This window comes from Lytechinus variegatus, chromosome 1 (genome assembly GCF_018143015.1).
Source record: "Lytechinus variegatus isolate NC3 chromosome 1, Lvar_3.0, whole genome shotgun sequence".
NCBI lineage: Eukaryota > Metazoa > Echinodermata > Echinoidea > Temnopleuroida > Toxopneustidae > Lytechinus > Lytechinus variegatus.
This window is the reverse complement of record NC_054740.1, coordinates 84,602,577-84,620,014: the sequence shown is the minus strand read 5'-3', so window position 1 is coordinate 84,620,014 and position 17,438 is coordinate 84,602,577. Positions and strand designations below refer to the sequence as shown.

Genomic DNA, 17,438 nt, shown 5'->3' with positions numbered 1-17,438 from the left:
TGTTATGTATTGCTCTGAAAATAATTTTTTCTAATACTGTCCATCATTTAACCATGAAAATATTACCAAACTTTTGATTTGATTTGCTCATTTTAAATTCTCATTTCCAAAAGAGGAGTGTGCCTAGTAATAGTGTGCAAATTTTTGCCCAAAATTGGTAGAAGGGGGAGGGGAAACGGCATATGCCCCATGTACCCCCCTTGACTCTTGGCTGATTTAGGCCAATCAGAGGCTTGGAATCATCCATGAGATACAGAATATGAAATATCTTATCACTTGACCCCTATACTCTGCTTGTCTGGTCAGGGATAGGATCTCAAGCCGTGTTATCATTTACCTGGGATGACGAGATCCCCTGCCGTCCTTTTGTAAAATAAGCTGTCCGAATTCCCAGTCCGGCTTCCGTAGAGCAAGAATGACAGTTATTTTGGCCGCAGGACTGAAGAGGAGGAGTATGACAATATGTTTACATTCGTATGAAATATTTGTGTAGTATATTGTTTTTATCTGGTAGGCGATAATTGAAATCAGCATGATGGGAAATGTGTACAGGTACATGCACCTGTGCATATATGTATTCTTTCTCTGTTATTATTTCTTTCCTTCTTTTTCTGAGCAATTAGGATATTTAATTTGTCTTTAGGATTAAGTTTAATATTATGGAATCTTCTATTCACTATTGTCACAATAAAACTATAAAAGTATTGTTATTATTGTTTGTTTTGCTGTTGTTGCTATTGATTTTATTATTATAGGGCCTAATTACACTGATTTTGTTTAAAATTAATAAATCAATAAAATACTGTCAAAATGATAATTATTATCAATTAATATTTCCCCAGGAAAGCAGATTTTTTTATTTTTTTCCCAGAAATCTGTTTGGCATACATGCTCATGTATTCCCCAAACTTCAATACAATAATGATCACAAAATTCAATGTGATTTTATATCGGGTTTGTAAATGAAATAATGGAGGAGCTGTATCAGTTTGTTTGACTTAATTTTTAATAGGTTAATAATAGGGTAATATGGTTTATTATACAGCAGACAGGACAAACTTCTCTCTTAACATGTACAAATAGGATGCCATTCTCAATTTGATCTCTGACCCATGAAATACACACATGAACTTGATTATCTCTATGAAACTAAAAAGTGAAAAATTGTTGCTCAAGGATAGAATTGGCATTTTTGGAATGATTATCATATTTTTCCATGAAGATGCTGTGAGGAAAGTTATCAGTTTCTTGTGTGACATTTGACACATGGAGTGTTCCAGGCTTTGAGGTCACACAAGAAAGAGAGAGAGTATTTTTTTTTATCTGGTTGGAATATTAACGTTACAACTGGCCTAATTTTGCATTCTCCTATCCCTATTATGTACACACAGATCTTCTGCATGATTGCACCTGTAAGGTCTTGTTTCTTGAGTAAATCATCTTTCATACTAACCTCTTTAAGTAATAAAATTTAAAACATTTCAAAGAAGATTGTAAGATAAATACCTCCATAATAATAATAATAGCCAATTTTTATAAAGCGCTTTTCCCAGAATGGCCCAAAGTGCGTTACAGCATATTATTACCCCGGTCATTGGATTCATTTCAATCAAGCTCGAAAAGTGCACAATTTCCACTCCCTGGGGAGCATTCCTTGCACATTATGGCGCTGGCAAAATCAAACATACAATATCTGTGCATCCTACCGGGTACCCATTTAGCACCTGGGTCGAGAGTGGCTATGTGTGGATTAACGCCTTGCCAAAGGACGCTAGACCGCGGTGGGATTCGAACGCACGACCCTCTGTTTACAAGGCGAGAGTCAGAACCACTACACCACGGCTCTTCCACCTGCATGTGAAAATGAAGTTGAACAGTGGGAGGGAAAATTATTGAAAGTTAAAGCAATGTCCTATTTTTGTAGAACATTATTTAGATAGGCTGAAAGAATATGAGATCCCATTATCTTACATACATTCCTGTTGAAGTATGTCATTTGACATGAAACAAGATAGTGTAGCTTGTCATGTTAGGGTGAGAGTGAATAATTTTGGTATAAGTTTGGGTTGTACTTTGGAGCTTGAAAACAGAAAGTAAAAAATCCATCAGAAAAAGTTCACATCTACTTTTGATATAAAGGATTGAAATGAATCACATATCATGTAGCTCACAGTGGTGTCAGTAGATCAAAATCACATTGATTTTCTTGATTTATTTTTATTTGGAGGATGGATAATGCAATGGCATCCATGGGAAGGAAAAAAAAATGTCTGTAATTGATGTATAGTGCCTGAATGACCCAAAGTTAAATTGAATGATATTAAAAAGAAAGTATCGTCAAGAAATTGGAAACAATACAATTATTGTAAGATGAAAGTGTTGTTGTTTAAGTTTTATTTTTTACTTTTTTTTAAATTAGGGATTTAAACCTCCAAAACATTAATATTAGAAACATCAACAATTGAAATCAGCGACAACATTGCATACCATTGACGAGATGCATCATTATTTGTCAAGGTCATGTATAATTGGTTTCAAACAGAGGGAACATAAAAGGTGACTGACACATAATGAGTGTGTACATCGTAAGGAGGAAGGCAGGGAGGTATGGCTCATGGAATAGTCCGTAGATTAATCCAGTTCCACTTGAAACCAATGAGAAGGCATGCCGACCACAGTTGATCTGGTTACTAACGAGATAGGAATTCAACAGCTGAGTCTGCTAATGAAATCAGTGATGCTGTCTCTATGGCCGGTAGGGCGCTACGTACAAGGACAGGTTGAATTTGTCAACGATGAGCCCAGTGTAGAACTGTCATAGATCCAGAGCTTTGGTACTACTACAGGTTTATTTATAGGACATTAGCATCAAATTTAAAGGCCTTTACAATTTAACTTTTTTCAATTAATCAAATTTCAGAAATTGCTCTCACAATGTATGTGTCATTGAAAATACAGAATTATTGTATTTTTAAGTTGAAAACAAAACATTTCTTTCAACAAAGTATCGTTATTGATTCTTCGAAAAATGTACTCTTTTATTCAATGTATTTCATAGATCACGGCAAGTAAGACAAATTTGCTATTTAAGACATCAATCCTATTTGTTAATATTCATGTGTTGTTTTCAAGAATCAATTTGGATATAGGAATATGACTAATTTTTTAAATGAGATTTCTTCTGTTTGTGTCAAAATTGAATTAATAGAATACTCAAGATTCCTTGCACTTTGCATTTTAATGAATTACCTGGAATCAAATGTATGTGATAGTTTTGGACAATCAAGCAGTCTGTTCAGGCTGGTTAATGAGCAAGATAGGTCAGATGGTCTGGCAGATGACACCCTTCCCACTTAAAATATGATTTATGCTTTCAACTCTTCTTCTACTTGGTGTCATCACTCTGTTCCTTATTAACTGGTGGCCATCTTTCTTTCATACATGAACATGACAATCTTGATGAGATAAAGCACATGCCTACTGGATAATGATCTAGTTTGCCAGGTTATAAATCAGTTCGTAGGATGACCATTGAAAGCTTGCAAACTCTCTGGAAGGAATAGTTTGAAAAGCCCTCTCAAACAGAATAGTTATATATGGAGGGAGATGAAAATCAGAAGTATGTGTATGAATGATATAAGGGGATCTCAGAGTAACATCAAGGGATATAACCTAGAATGTTACAAGATTAAAAGTTGACAGTACATGATTGAAAATTAGGCAAGAATGAAAGGAGTGAAGGAAATAAAAAGTGAAAATGTTATAAATTAAGTTTCCAGTGTGTATTAGAGACTAATATAAAGCTAACATGAAACACCAATTGACCTGAATATCCTGAAAAACTACTCTCATATTAATTCAAACAAAATATAAAAGTGTAGAAGTTCCTTGAACAGACTTTGAAAATATGATAAATATACAACTACATGTATAAAGTGATCTGCTTCTGCCTTTACCACTTCATTTCTTCATATGGACATTTCCTTCCCCTATGTGGAAGAAAAATTCTTCCCCTTAGTTACTTCGAATACAATTGCATTCTGGGAAAGTAGAAAATGCAATTGGACTATTGGAAATCCGGATCCAGTCATGTTTTGTATTCATTCGTATGCAATTAATACTGGATGATTCAAGCAATGATGGCCATTGCTTCTTTCATATCAGTCAATATAAGATAGCTATTGCCTACTGTGATGTAGGAAGATGAAAATGTCAGAGGACTTAGTGTTACTAATTACTACTGCAGACAGTCAAGATCCTCCTTTAACTGCATTAGTGTTTATGTAGTCTCAATACATCATCCATCGTAGTCTTCATTGATTGATATTTCATTTGAATATCAATTTAATTTGAATAAGATTAGGTTAATAATAATAATAGGCATTTATATAGTGCCATCTATCTAGAAATATTCTATTCTGAGGAGCGTTGTTATTATTGTCATTACCCCGGCTTTAGGTCCCATGACATTTTCTCTGGCGACAATTGCTTTGATAGAAAATCTGCACATTAAGCAAAACATAAAACTTAATCTCCCAAACTAAATAAACCCTAATCCTAATCTTTACATTATTTTGAACCAAAAACTCTATTACAATCCTAACTAATCTTATGCCTTCTGAGATATTAAGACTGGAGCAATTGTCGCAGGAGCAAATGTTGTTTCAGTGACATTTAATCATTACAATCACAATCAGTGCAATATGAGGATGAACCTCCCCTTTTTATGGAAGGTTCATTATTTTGTGAATTTCAAATGTTGTTTTTGCAAATACTTTCTTCATATCTTATGAAGATTGGGTGAAATGTGTAACAGGTCTGTGTTTGGTAGACTAGTCTGTGGTATAAGAATGGGTGATGATATCATAGTAATTCTTAGGGTCAATGAACATACCATAGTGGAATAAGATGTGAGGGAAAGAAGAAATGAATGAGAGTGTCAACAGACATTCAGGGAAAGAGAGAAAGAAATAGAGATAAGAAAGGGAGAGAGAAGTGGAATGGAGAGGGTAGAAGGCAGGTGGGAGAGGGATGGAGGAAAGAGCAAAGAAGAGACTGAATATGATAACCAAGGAAATTTGAAGGGATATAATTTTGCTGTTAAAACCAATAATGTAAAAAGTCATGTTAAACAAGTATAGAAATAGATCCGAAGTAACTGTTTGATACACCTATATTATAAAACTTAGCTTGAATTCAAAATCGGATCATGACCTTGAGGTCATAATCACGAATGGTATATGCATAATCATGAGAAACAATGATGAAAAAAATATGTGGGTTGGTACCATTATTTTGAAACTTTCGAGGCGGGGGATGGGGATTGAGTGAAAGAGAAAAAGATTTGAATGAAGGCTGTAGAGCATGTACATTTGACACCTTGATGTTTGATATGATGTAGAAAACCTGGTTGATAGAGAAACAGAAAGTGCCCTACATGAAATATGTATGGATCAGAGTGAAATAATGGTAAGCATGTCAAGAAATGATTTGTGTAGCTGTTCTTGAAATTCTAAAGAATTCTTCCTGAGCTAAATATAGACCAACAGATTATCTAGAGTTGAAAGTTATGTGTCACAAATTGTCAACATTGAGGTAAAATCTTATATGAGTATACAGAAAAGATTTGTTGAACTGTGGACACTTTTTTCCTAGAGTTATTTATCCCTTGGGTATACAGAATGGTTTGATGACATGTGAGAGTTTGAATGAGTCATAGGTTTTCAAACAAATCACAAGCAACTTGGTTTATACTTTCAAGAAACCCATTGACAAGTTCTTATATGTGAGATATTAAGTGAAAGTGATGTTATGTGATATATTACTTTTTTTAATTGGAAAATATGAATATGAGCTGTGTTTGACTTCATGAGAAATGATTTCTACAGGGTGTCAGGAAACACAACAATTTGCTTGCATATTGTTTTGGTGTTTGGTCTGATGTGAATTTGATATCTTTTTTAAAGTGATTATGTGGTGTAATGAAACATTATTTCATATGATGATGAATGGTTGAGGTAATGTATGGATGATGGTGATAATGATGATGAAAAGCATGATTTTGGTTTTGAAATTGTGTATAAAATGATGCTTCTTGTGATAAACATTGGCTTATTAATTTTGTTAAAATATATGATCATTATGATAAAGCATAACTCACAATTTTCAATGAAATCGTTCACTAATGATTTTATCCTTTTTTCAATCCAATGACCATTTTTTGCCATTTCATGAAATTGAAAGTAAAAATGCTGGATCACCCCTCCAAAAACAATGAAAATAGAGATGTTAAATTGTGTGTGCCTTGTCATTTTTGATATAACAATAAAAATGTACCAAAATTACTGCAAATAGAAGAGTGGTTAACCTTCACATTTTGTTTTTCTCCTAACTTAGTCGGCGGAATGGATCCAAGTAAGAGTAGAAGACATGATACCAAGAATGACAGAGATTGGGACAAACCTGGAGGAGGCCCAGAATCTCAAAACACAACATGAAGAAGTCATTAAAAATCTTGTGGTAAGTTTATTAATAACCCTTCTTTCACTTCACATAGTAATATGTTAGCTATCTGAATTAGATTTTTTTTTAAATTATCTTTTTACATTAAAACTCAACCTTTACCTAGAATTTGTCCAACATTTATCTTTGTAAAAATGTTGGTGAGGATTGTCTCAGTGATGAGAGAAATATATTGTACTCATGATTGTATTATTTTGTGCATGTGTATTTCATGATCAGGATAATTTCACTGAAATGCATACTGATAGTGTGAATGTACAAGAAATGCCTTTTTAGTAATTATAATAATAATAATAATATATGATTTATATCGCGTCTTTTCCATTTTGATTAAATACTCAAGGCGCTTAGAAGAGAGCAAAACATAAAAGTAAAGAGAACTAAGAGAAGTACAAGAAAATCACAAATCAAATATAAAATATTCACATTTACACTTAGAGAAAAGGGGAGATTCATAATTTCTATGCAGGTTTTCATTAATACAATAAGAAGTTATTGAATTTAATCCTAATAAATCATTTTTTGCCACCAAAACTTGACATTTTCTTTTAAATCAAACCCATATAAAGTCTTGTTGAAATATTTAGTGTACAAGTCAAACACCAACATCCTTCTATTATGTGGTGATTTGTATCACACTCAAAAAAATCTGCCTTGGGCAGCAGAATATCTTCTTACATTTGTCAGTTTTGACAAGAAGCCAAATTAACTATGATTTCATTTTACAAAGATATCTTTATATTAGTAGGTTGAATTACTGTGACCAACAATCACATAAAACAAGACTGACTCAAGTTTATACAAAACGGGGCTATGGATCAGCACTGAAATAAATATTCCATTTTGGTATTAAAAAGTGAAATAAACATTTGATCATGTCCATCCTTTTCAAAGATAAAAGACAAATATTTTACACATTTACAGTATTATATGCATAAATTCTTGATATCATGATTATTAAAGGGAAAGATCTCCCAGATGTACAGTTATTAAACATAGGAAATAACAACATATTAGTGAAAGGTTTGTGAAAATCCAAATTCAACTTAAATATGTTAGAGCCTAAAAGAAAGGAAATCTGCTTTTTTACCTCATGTTGTTAGGCTATAGCTGCAATGTAAGGCAAACTGATATAATCAGCATGGATATATTATGAAATTTGTAGTTTTATAATTGTATATATATATATATTTTTTTTACTTTCTTTTGTTACCTCATTACTGTTGTAAGTTGTATCATGGCATGCCATAGTATCCTAAAATACTAGTACTATAAGAGGTTTATATAAGATGAATTTGAAATTCAACTTTCAAGTCTGATAGACTGATTGCTAGTCAAGCAACTATCAAGTATATTTTATCAACTTAGTTGTGGTTCTGAATGCTGAGCACCTATTCTAAAGATAAATATTTACCTCGGTGTGGGGACCTTGAAATGATTTGGTCACATGGTAAATGTGTTATTCTCAACAGTCCCCACTCTAATTGAATACTGGAGAACAGTTTAACATTAGGCCAAAGTTGATACCTACATCTGCCATCACAGTCTGCTAAGTTCATTGAGTTTTGTCAGTCTATTTAGAGCAAATTGTGCCTGATGAACTTTAAAGATGAAGATCAAACCAGTGAGTCCAAAAAGGTCTTAACTTGAATATTTTCGTGCCCTCTTGATATTCAATAAATAATTGAAACCTAGTTAAAAAGCTGTCATATCAGTTTCAAATGTTATATTAAAATTTCAACTGCATTGGTACAAGTAAATCAGAGGTTTAGAGAATTATTTCTTCCAGAGCTACATATTTTTTTCATTTATGCATATAAACACTGGTGATAATTTCATTGGATTCTGTTCGAACTCATTTTGAGATCATTACAACAACTAGTATTTATTCTTGGGAATATATTGGACAGCAACTAATCAAATTGCATTAGACCTAAAATGATGCAGTGTCTATACAGCCCTTGATAGTCAAAGTTCAAGCAAAAACAGTTTTCTCATGTAAATCTATCTAGATTTAGAGGTCAGATGTTATGCATCTTAGGTGACAACTGGGGTAGTTTATATTTTCTTTGAAATATGAACAAGGAAAAGGACACTTGTCAAAATGAATACAAATAGAGAGTTCTCTGTATTGCTGTTCAGTGACAGGTCTGCTTGTCATTGAAAAGAAGAAGAAATAACTGCACAGTGTTAGGAAAGATGTACATTTTATATCGTAGGCTTTGTACATGTAGCCCCAATTTTGGCAAAAGATCACCTATTGCAGAAGGGTCTATGCAGTGATCCTACAATTTTAAAACTTATTACGGATCAGGATTGATTTAAGAAAATAATCAGAGATGAATATAATTTTAGAATATCAACCAAGATAAGCAATGAATTATTTTATAAAAAGTTATGAGAACATTCCCATTCCTGTAGATTCTTTATATATTTGTAAACATTGTTCAATATACGGAATGAATGTTTCTAATAAATACAATGAATTATTTCATGTTTTACCTCCAAATAATGAGTTATTTGAATAAAAATTATTTTCAGTGATACGAAAAGTAAGTAATTTTAGATGAATTAAAATAAATATACTGGCCTAAACTTTGCAATGCCCTTTTTGCTTGGACCACTTTATGGAATCCTGGTATACAAAATTCCCAGATGAATAAAAAAAAACCCCTGAAATATTTGACAAACATTGTAATAGATGTTCCAAAACTGCGCAATTCAATATTGAACACAACTACTTCCATGGATGTAGACTGAGACTATCTCCTTTAAACCAGTGCTCCAAAGATAACAACTGGCCCATGTCATACATTAAGTGATGGGCCAGGAATCTATGCAATGTGTGTGCATGGTATTTTGGGAGGCAGTACGGTGTTGACATGGCATTGAGGTTAAGAAAAGATGTATTTGCTATTAAAAAAAATCTGTTTGATGAAATTTGAAAATTTATGTTGTTTCAAAAAGAGATTTTATAATCATTGATTTGATTGAAAGAAAATTATTTTGAAAATGTTATTTGGAAAAATTAGGTCTATAGGTCAAATTCATAGTTCCTAGCATAGTTCAATTATGATGTCTTCCATATAAAATGAATGTGCTTTGAAAGAGGAAAAAAATTATTGTAAAATAAATTTATAGTTAGTCTTACATGTATTGTTTACGACCGTGATATGAAAAAAATAGAGTTAGACGAACATTTTATATCATGCCCACAAATGAAAATATATGACATTTCATACGCATATATTTGTAGCTTTTATACTTGATATTGATGATGTCTGGTTTTATGAATTCTGATGAAACAATAACAATTTACTTCTTCAACTGTTCATTCTTCTGCAAAGGCCTAAATTAAAACTCCCATTTTTATATCAGGATGGCTTTTCAAAATATGAATAGAATAATGAAGAGATAAGTGGATAAATAAACAAAAAATTGGCACCAAGTTTTGTCATGTATACTAGTTTCTATTAGAATATATATATCATAGGGGAACTATAGTTTGAAATAATTTGATGTGATATCAGGTTGTAATTATGTTATACTAGAACATGAAACAGGCTCATGTCTCATCTCTATAATCTTAGAGGATAAATGGTAATTGAATGTGAAAACTAATGATTTGAAAAGGCGATTACAGAAAATCCCTTTGAGTTCAAGAAGATGACATTTTGATGAGCCTCCAAAAGCCTGGATTGGGAGTCTAAATTGAGAAGTGACCTCATCCGTAATGGGACATTCCATGTTCCAGGGTTTCAGACCAAAACTTTCTGGAATGTGTCAGGGAGAATATAAGCCTCAGATTCTGATCCATCACAGACAGCTAACAAGCCAGAAAACTAGGATATTTATGTGTGGGAGGATGAAAAAATATATTTTCTGTTGCTCATCTTAGTGAAGCATACACGAGCAGACAATATCTTATGATCTCTAATTAACGTAGGTAGCAGTTTTAAAGTATGATGTATAAATGTAAGAAGGAAAATGAAATAAAAATAATTACGTGATCACAGTCATGTATAATTATTTGTCTTCATTGTAATATTTCTATTTTTATTTTTTTGTGGGGGTAATTTTTTTGTTCTTAAAGTTTAATGATTGCATGGTATAATAACCATTTATGTAGTGCATATATCCTTGAGGTTGAGGGGTTCCAACTCATAATCCCAGTCAATTAATACAATTTCACCCCTCTTTTGACTTTAGAAAGCTTTCATTCCCTGGAGTATTCCCTGTTAGATGTTGCACATAATAGTAAATTTCATACAAAAGTTCATCTCCATCCTTCAAGACCCCATTTATTCAAAGTTGAGCTCAAGCCTATGTCACTTGTTCAATAGCAAAGTGGACACTTTACCTTACACTGGACTTTATTGATGGAAAAAAAAATGCAGGACTTAGAAGTCTCATGCAAAATCAAGGTTTCTTGTATTGAAAATCCCACTGCTGCCACCATTAATAAAAGATATTTCTGTAGAATAGTATAGTCAAATCGTATTAAAATTAAAATTGGTTTGCGAGGAAAATAGGTGTTTGGATATTTTATTCAAGACCTGCAATATCAGTATTTTTGTGTGGCACCAGAGAGATACAAATAAGATCTATGTTTCTTTTCTTGATTATATTTTCATGGCAACCCATTTTTGGGCTTGAATACATACTGTGATTACAACATAATAACTTACATATCCATACATTTATTGTGTATTCTACATATTGTTTTTGTGCAGGCCAAACAAGACCAGATTGGTAGTCTCCTAACCCAGGCTGACAACCAAGTCTCCACACAACAGTTCTATGGAGATGTTTATGCAGCTATGGCCAAGAGCCTTGGACAAGCCTGGAAGGACCTTACCAGACAGATGGAAACGAGACAGAAGCTGCTAGATCAGGCTGTAGATTTCTACCGGGGTGCCAAACAGGTTGGTTAAGATTCTTGTTGTGTTTCGCAGGATTGGCAGATGTTATGATTTTAAGAAAATATATTTTAGTAATGGAGATTTTATTCGTAGTAGTGGTTAAATACTGATGCAGATGTCAATTGATAAAGATAGCTATTGCAGGTTGAGAGGGAATATTGCTGAAAATGCCAAGAGAGTGATTAAGAAGTGGAAATATAAATTACTGTATGAGTACCTCAATTGTATATTAGAAATCAATAAGTTATTCAAATATTTCAATCAATGCATAAATTACTTTAAGAAATGAATCTATGTGCATGTAAAAGCACTGAATATTCAAAACAAAAATAGATGTATGAAGGGAGTAATGAATTATGTAATTAGTGAATGAATAAATCCATTACTTGATTAATAAGAAATATGGTATACATTATTAAAGCATTTGTTCAAAAAAATCCATTATATGGGCATTGTCTCACCTTCATGATTTTGAAGTTTTTCAAAGTTACCTTTTCCCAAATGTAAAAAGTTTTTCATTACTTCCATTTAATTAATATTCTTGTTTCTATCTTATTCTTCCCAGTACAATGATAATCTTGCTGATGGGATCAGAGAATGCCGGACCATGTCACTACCATCAGATCCCAGAGATGTAGAGAGACAGCAACAGAGAACCAGACAGATCAAGAAAGGTATGCTAATAATAAATCTACGGATAAGTTGGGAGTACAAGAATATCTGGAAACACTTCTGAAGGTTCATATGAATTGATTTGGTTGAATTATACAGGGTTTGTAGTAGATGACAATGCTTTAAATCCCTGTTAGAAGTAAACAGATTATTTCTACAGCAGAATTTTTTTTTTGAAAGGAGTAAAAGTCTCATAGTTTCTAATTTCAAGTTTTTATTCTAGCATAGGCTCCATCAGATCTTGAACATCAACTTTTTTAATGCTTCATTCATTGAAAAAGCCATTTTCTTTTCAAAATTTTATTGATTTTATCTTTTCACTGATAAACGACATTCTCAATAGAAATGAAGGATAAACAATAAACCATTCACATCATATAGATATTATTGATCTCCAATGCTTATACATGTATGTTCCTCAATTTCATATGCAGACATGTTGGAAGGCTCTATGCAGGTCATGTCAAAAGGTCGTGACCTTTTAGACCGCCTCCATGACCTTGGAAGTAAAGCTGGAGATGACTCGCGCCATGCCACCATGGTCTCCTGCCAAGGTGTGGAGAAAGCCATGGAAGATATCCAGGACAAGAGACGTCTCCTTGATGACCTTTGGCTGGAGAGGTCAAGAAAGCTGGATCAGTATCAGCATCTCCGTGACATTGACACTGAGGTCACCAAGGTAAGATAAGTAATAATAATAATAATGTACATTTATATAGCGCTTATTACAGTAGTTTCTAAGCGCTTAACATTTGATGCAGTATTTGGTACCCTGGGGTACCAAATAATAATCCGCCATTTTGTTGAATTATTTATTTTATTTTTTGCGCTGTACCCTGGGTTACCAAAAATGTGTACAAGTATATTTTAATGTTTTGTACAGATTTTTTTTTCTTTTTAGTGATCTTATGTAACAATAATGCATGCAAATGATAACTTTATTCTATTTGTTTACTATTATTGGCATAAGATTGTATCAAAGAAAGGAAATAGGCGTTGTGATCATTGTCCCCATCATTGTCATGATTGTCGCACCGATCGTACGACCATGATCACCATGACAACAATGTAACCGTACACTATTACAACACGAGATGGCGCTGCACAATGCCGTACCCCGGGGGTACTACGGTACCCCGGTGTACGGCGTGGTGCATCATTTATATCTTAACGTAATACATGTATAAGGATTATGAAGAGCATGATAAATGATATTGCATTACGTTGCATAATATTACATTAAATTACATTACATTGCAAGACATTATTATAAGTAATTAAAGAAAACAGCACTGGTTATTGCGATAGTTTGAGAATTTCTGAAACTATTGAGCAGCTAATACAGGCTTATAATGTTAAAGTATTCAGTTAGAAACTTTTAGCTCACTTACTGTTATACCTGCTTAAGTCAGAGTTTTAGTTAATCAAATCAATACACAAGATCAACAAAGGTGTGAAAAGAGATCCCCTAATCTGTTAATGCAAACCACATTGGCAACTATTACTTGGTAATCATTTGAAATATATTTGAAGGTCAGCATGCAGCATTTATGTATTTTCTAATAAATGCTTTATTATGATTTCAGCAAAGTTAGAATCATTTCCTCATTCATTGGTACCTATATAATACCCATGTAGAATTCAGAAAATTTGCAAGGTTTCCAACTGTCAAGGTAATTTTGGAAGAGATATTGACTTGAAATACATACCTTTACACTACAGACCAAATGTTATTCTTGAAGAGGTGTTCTATGTTTCTCCAAATTGTCATGTTTCATTTGTGTGATGACAGATTATGTTTACTTTGAATTTCTTATGAAATCGTTAGTGGATTAGAGCTGTAATTGGCAAGATATCGTTATATTTCATCTCTCTTTGTTTCTGTCTTAGATATCTAACTGGTTTAGGACTCAAGGTGAAATGTACCTACAAAAGAGGAACATTGGCCGGAGTGAGAATGAATGCTCTGATCTACTCAAACAACACCATGCTTTTGAAGTGGCTGCTGGGGTAAGATAGTATTTGTTTGACACATCTTGCAAGGAATCAGTAAATAATCTTGTATTTGTTATTCATTTTATACTTCAATGTATTACATACAAATACATATGATCATATCTCTGTTCACATTGGTTAATATAAGAGAATAAGCCCATTTTTAGGCCCAAGAGCTTTCATTTCATTTCTCAAGTAAATGCTGAGTTCTTTAATGCTCATCAACAAATTCTGCTCATAAGAGTATAGAAGAAAAGCAAATCATGGAGAGATTAACCCCCACATGTGTAGGTATTGGTACACAAATTTTGTATTATTTACACTTATTTACCATGCCATAAAATACCTATAATTAAATGCCTTGCTCCAGGGCATATAAAGTCTCATGCATGGGATCGTACATATCAAACATCATTTGATGAGATTGATATCATTGATTGATGGATCAAACCATTTTCCATTGACCAGTATAAACTGAGCTTCTAGATCTTGGCTTTGACCCAATATAGCATATTTCATACAACTATTTCATTCAGCTTATTACTAAACGCAAATTACATATTTCTTATTTGTGCCTAGGATGTGCAAAACAGTGTAGCAAATCTCCTTGCCACGTCGGAGCAGGTTCGACACTCGGACCCTGAGAGCACAGAAAGACTACGTAGCCAGACCAGAGCCATAGACACGTTATGTGATGATTTTATGCATCGGTTGGGTGAGAGACGCAACACACTGCAACGTGCCCATGACTTCTATCGCAATGCAGAACTGGTATGTCTTACGTCTCTATTGTTATGAGTTTTACTCTTTTGTCTTATTTAGCAACCATGTTACTATTATTATATTATATTGAAAATGTTTAGAGAGCTGCTGGATGACCCAAAAGATATAACTGAATTTTAGCATTGTTTATTTTGTTTTTGCACAATGTAGATGTTAAAAAGACTCTGAAATCTTTTCCCCATAATATCCCATTATACTTCTTAAAGAGTGAAAAAGAGCATATTCATTAGTTGTGTATAGTAATAGTGGTGTAGCTGTTCTGACTCTCGCCTTGTAATCAGAGGGTCGTGTGTTTGAATCCCACCATGGCCTAGCATCCTTTAGCAATGCGTTACTCCACACTTTGCCACTCTCCACCCAGGTGTTAAATGGGTACCCGGTAGGAAGTTAAAGCCTATATGTAGTATGCCTAGCAATTGAGTCCTGGAACTCTTGTTGGAATGCTCCCCAGGGAGTGGAGAAGGTGCATACATTGTATGCAGGCATGCAAGGATCCGATGACCGGGGTAATAATATGTCTGTAAAGTGCTTAGAGACATTGTTCCAATGTATTAAGCGCTATATAAATGCGGAATATTATTATTATTATTAATATCCATGAAAATTATTATTTTTCAACAACAACAGCATCTGTAAAGTGCTTTGGAAAAATGCTGTTCCACCATAAATGTCTAGGTGATTTACAGCCACATTGCACATTCCAGTTGATAAAATATAATCTTTGCAGATGATGATTTATATCATTTACACATGTTCACTGTACATCTGAGTGTTTAAAAAACAAAGTTAAACCCTAATTATTATTTGTTTTCTTTCTTACTCTTGAAGGCCAAGACCTATCTTAGTAGACTTGGAGTCCAGCTATCCCAGGAAAGACTCCCCAAGGACGAATGGTCCAGGACCAACCGACTAGAAAAACTCAACAATGCCATCTCAGAGATCTCGACTCCAGTCCTTGGTGAAGGCCGTGCTCTTCTCAATCAGGTCGGTCTGAGCACACCGGGAGCTGAAACAGTGAAGGAAAATATGGCTGAAATTCAGGTAATTATTTGATAATACATTCACATCACACATTTATAAAAAGAGAGCTACTAATTTTCCTTTGTCATTCAAAGGGATACTTATTGAAAATGATTTGTAACTTCTAAGCTACTAATTTTCTATGTCTATTTTTTTCATTTTCTACATCTATTTATTATTTATTGGGCACTTCAAACATAGTCAAGATTACAAAGCAATATCAAACATTACATAAAATGACATAGAAATTATACAGGTATGTGCAATATTTGATAGCAGTTTACCCAATGCATCAGTTGGTGGCCAGGGAAGAGGAGAGCAGACTTAATCACTGTGACCTGATGGTGACCTGATGGTCCCTCCGCCCAACCAACAGATGTACTGGGAATACTGATGGACATGAGAAACATTTACATGATTGCATAATTGGGAGGGTCTGCCTTATTTCTTAATACATTCTCTTTGTAAGGGAAATATGGTTAATTGACCTCTACCTCTTTATGTAGGCTTAACTTGCTTACAAGTCTTGGAAATGTACATATTTGTTGCTTATCACTCCCTAGGCAAAGTGTGTTGACCTGCAAAACCAGGCCCGACCTGAGCTGAGAGAGCAAGCAGAGATGCAGGCAACCTTTGAAGAGAAGTACACAGTCTTGATCAAGTGGCTTGTGAATGTTGGAGATGCCTTCCTGATGGCTAACAATGACATGGGAGACCAGATGCAAACCACCATGGACTTCCTTGATGGACATGAGAAACTACTCACAGAAGTTAGGGTATGTGGTACTAAGTAAAACATGGATTTTTCAGTTGGAGATTTGAACCTATGAGAGCAAATTAAAAAAAATGAGGACTGAATTGAAAATGTCGGAGTATGTATGAAATGAATAAAAGTATTTTTTAAGGTTTGTTTAGATTTGTATTTTTTTTTTACTTTTATGAATTTAACAAGATTTTCCTGACTATATTACAGGAGAAATCAACTCAAGTGGACAATGTAATGGCCATTGCCACCAAACTTGGTTCCAAGAACAGGTTTACTCCAGAGCAAACTAACAAACTAAAGCAGCACTGGACAAGGGTGACTGTCACAGTGGAGAACAGAATCAGAGCTGCTCACATATTCATCAAATTTCACAAAGTTGCCAAGCAGGTAAGTTTCTATGTGTGTATGATGGTGGTCCCCAAGACTGCGCACCTAACGATTTAAGTTAAGATTTAATATGAATTTCTTTTTATTTCAAAAATATTTTCACTTGATAATGTTCCTAACATCATTATAAGTTAGTGTGCCAAATATCTAAAAAAAAATATGAAAGAAATATATGATTTTCTTGGAAAAAACTTCTAGCAGTCATTTTCAGATTGAACAAAAAATGGTGCCCCATGTCTGGGATTCAGGGTTTTTGATGAAAAAGGCTGCATTTTGAGGCCGTCACACGAAATGTCGAAATTTCATTATTTTTCCATTATTGTGAGTTGGATTTTGTTATTAATATCTGTCTATGCATTAGATGTGTAAAG

At 33.6% G+C, this 17,438-nt stretch overlaps 1 protein-coding gene across 16 annotated transcripts in view; it reads left to right on the top strand.

Moving 5' to 3' along the window:
* Window positions 1-17,438, top strand: part of LOC121425834 (muscle M-line assembly protein unc-89-like) — a 177,513-nt gene that overhangs the window by 46,916 nt on the left and 113,159 nt on the right. For all 16 annotated transcript variants that reach the window (XM_041622018.1, XM_041622024.1, XM_041621983.1 and 13 more), the window contains 9 exons: window positions 6,397-6,519; window positions 11,256-11,447; window positions 12,010-12,118; window positions 12,551-12,795; window positions 14,007-14,126; window positions 14,691-14,882; window positions 15,723-15,935; window positions 16,478-16,690; window positions 16,888-17,067. In XM_041622018.1, coding sequence (XP_041477952.1) covers window positions 6,397-6,519; window positions 11,256-11,447; window positions 12,010-12,118; window positions 12,551-12,795; window positions 14,007-14,126; window positions 14,691-14,882; window positions 15,723-15,935; window positions 16,478-16,690; window positions 16,888-17,067 — 1,587 coding nt within the window. The remainder of the gene's footprint in view (window positions 1-6,396; window positions 6,520-11,255; window positions 11,448-12,009; window positions 12,119-12,550; window positions 12,796-14,006; window positions 14,127-14,690; window positions 14,883-15,722; window positions 15,936-16,477; window positions 16,691-16,887; window positions 17,068-17,438) is intronic.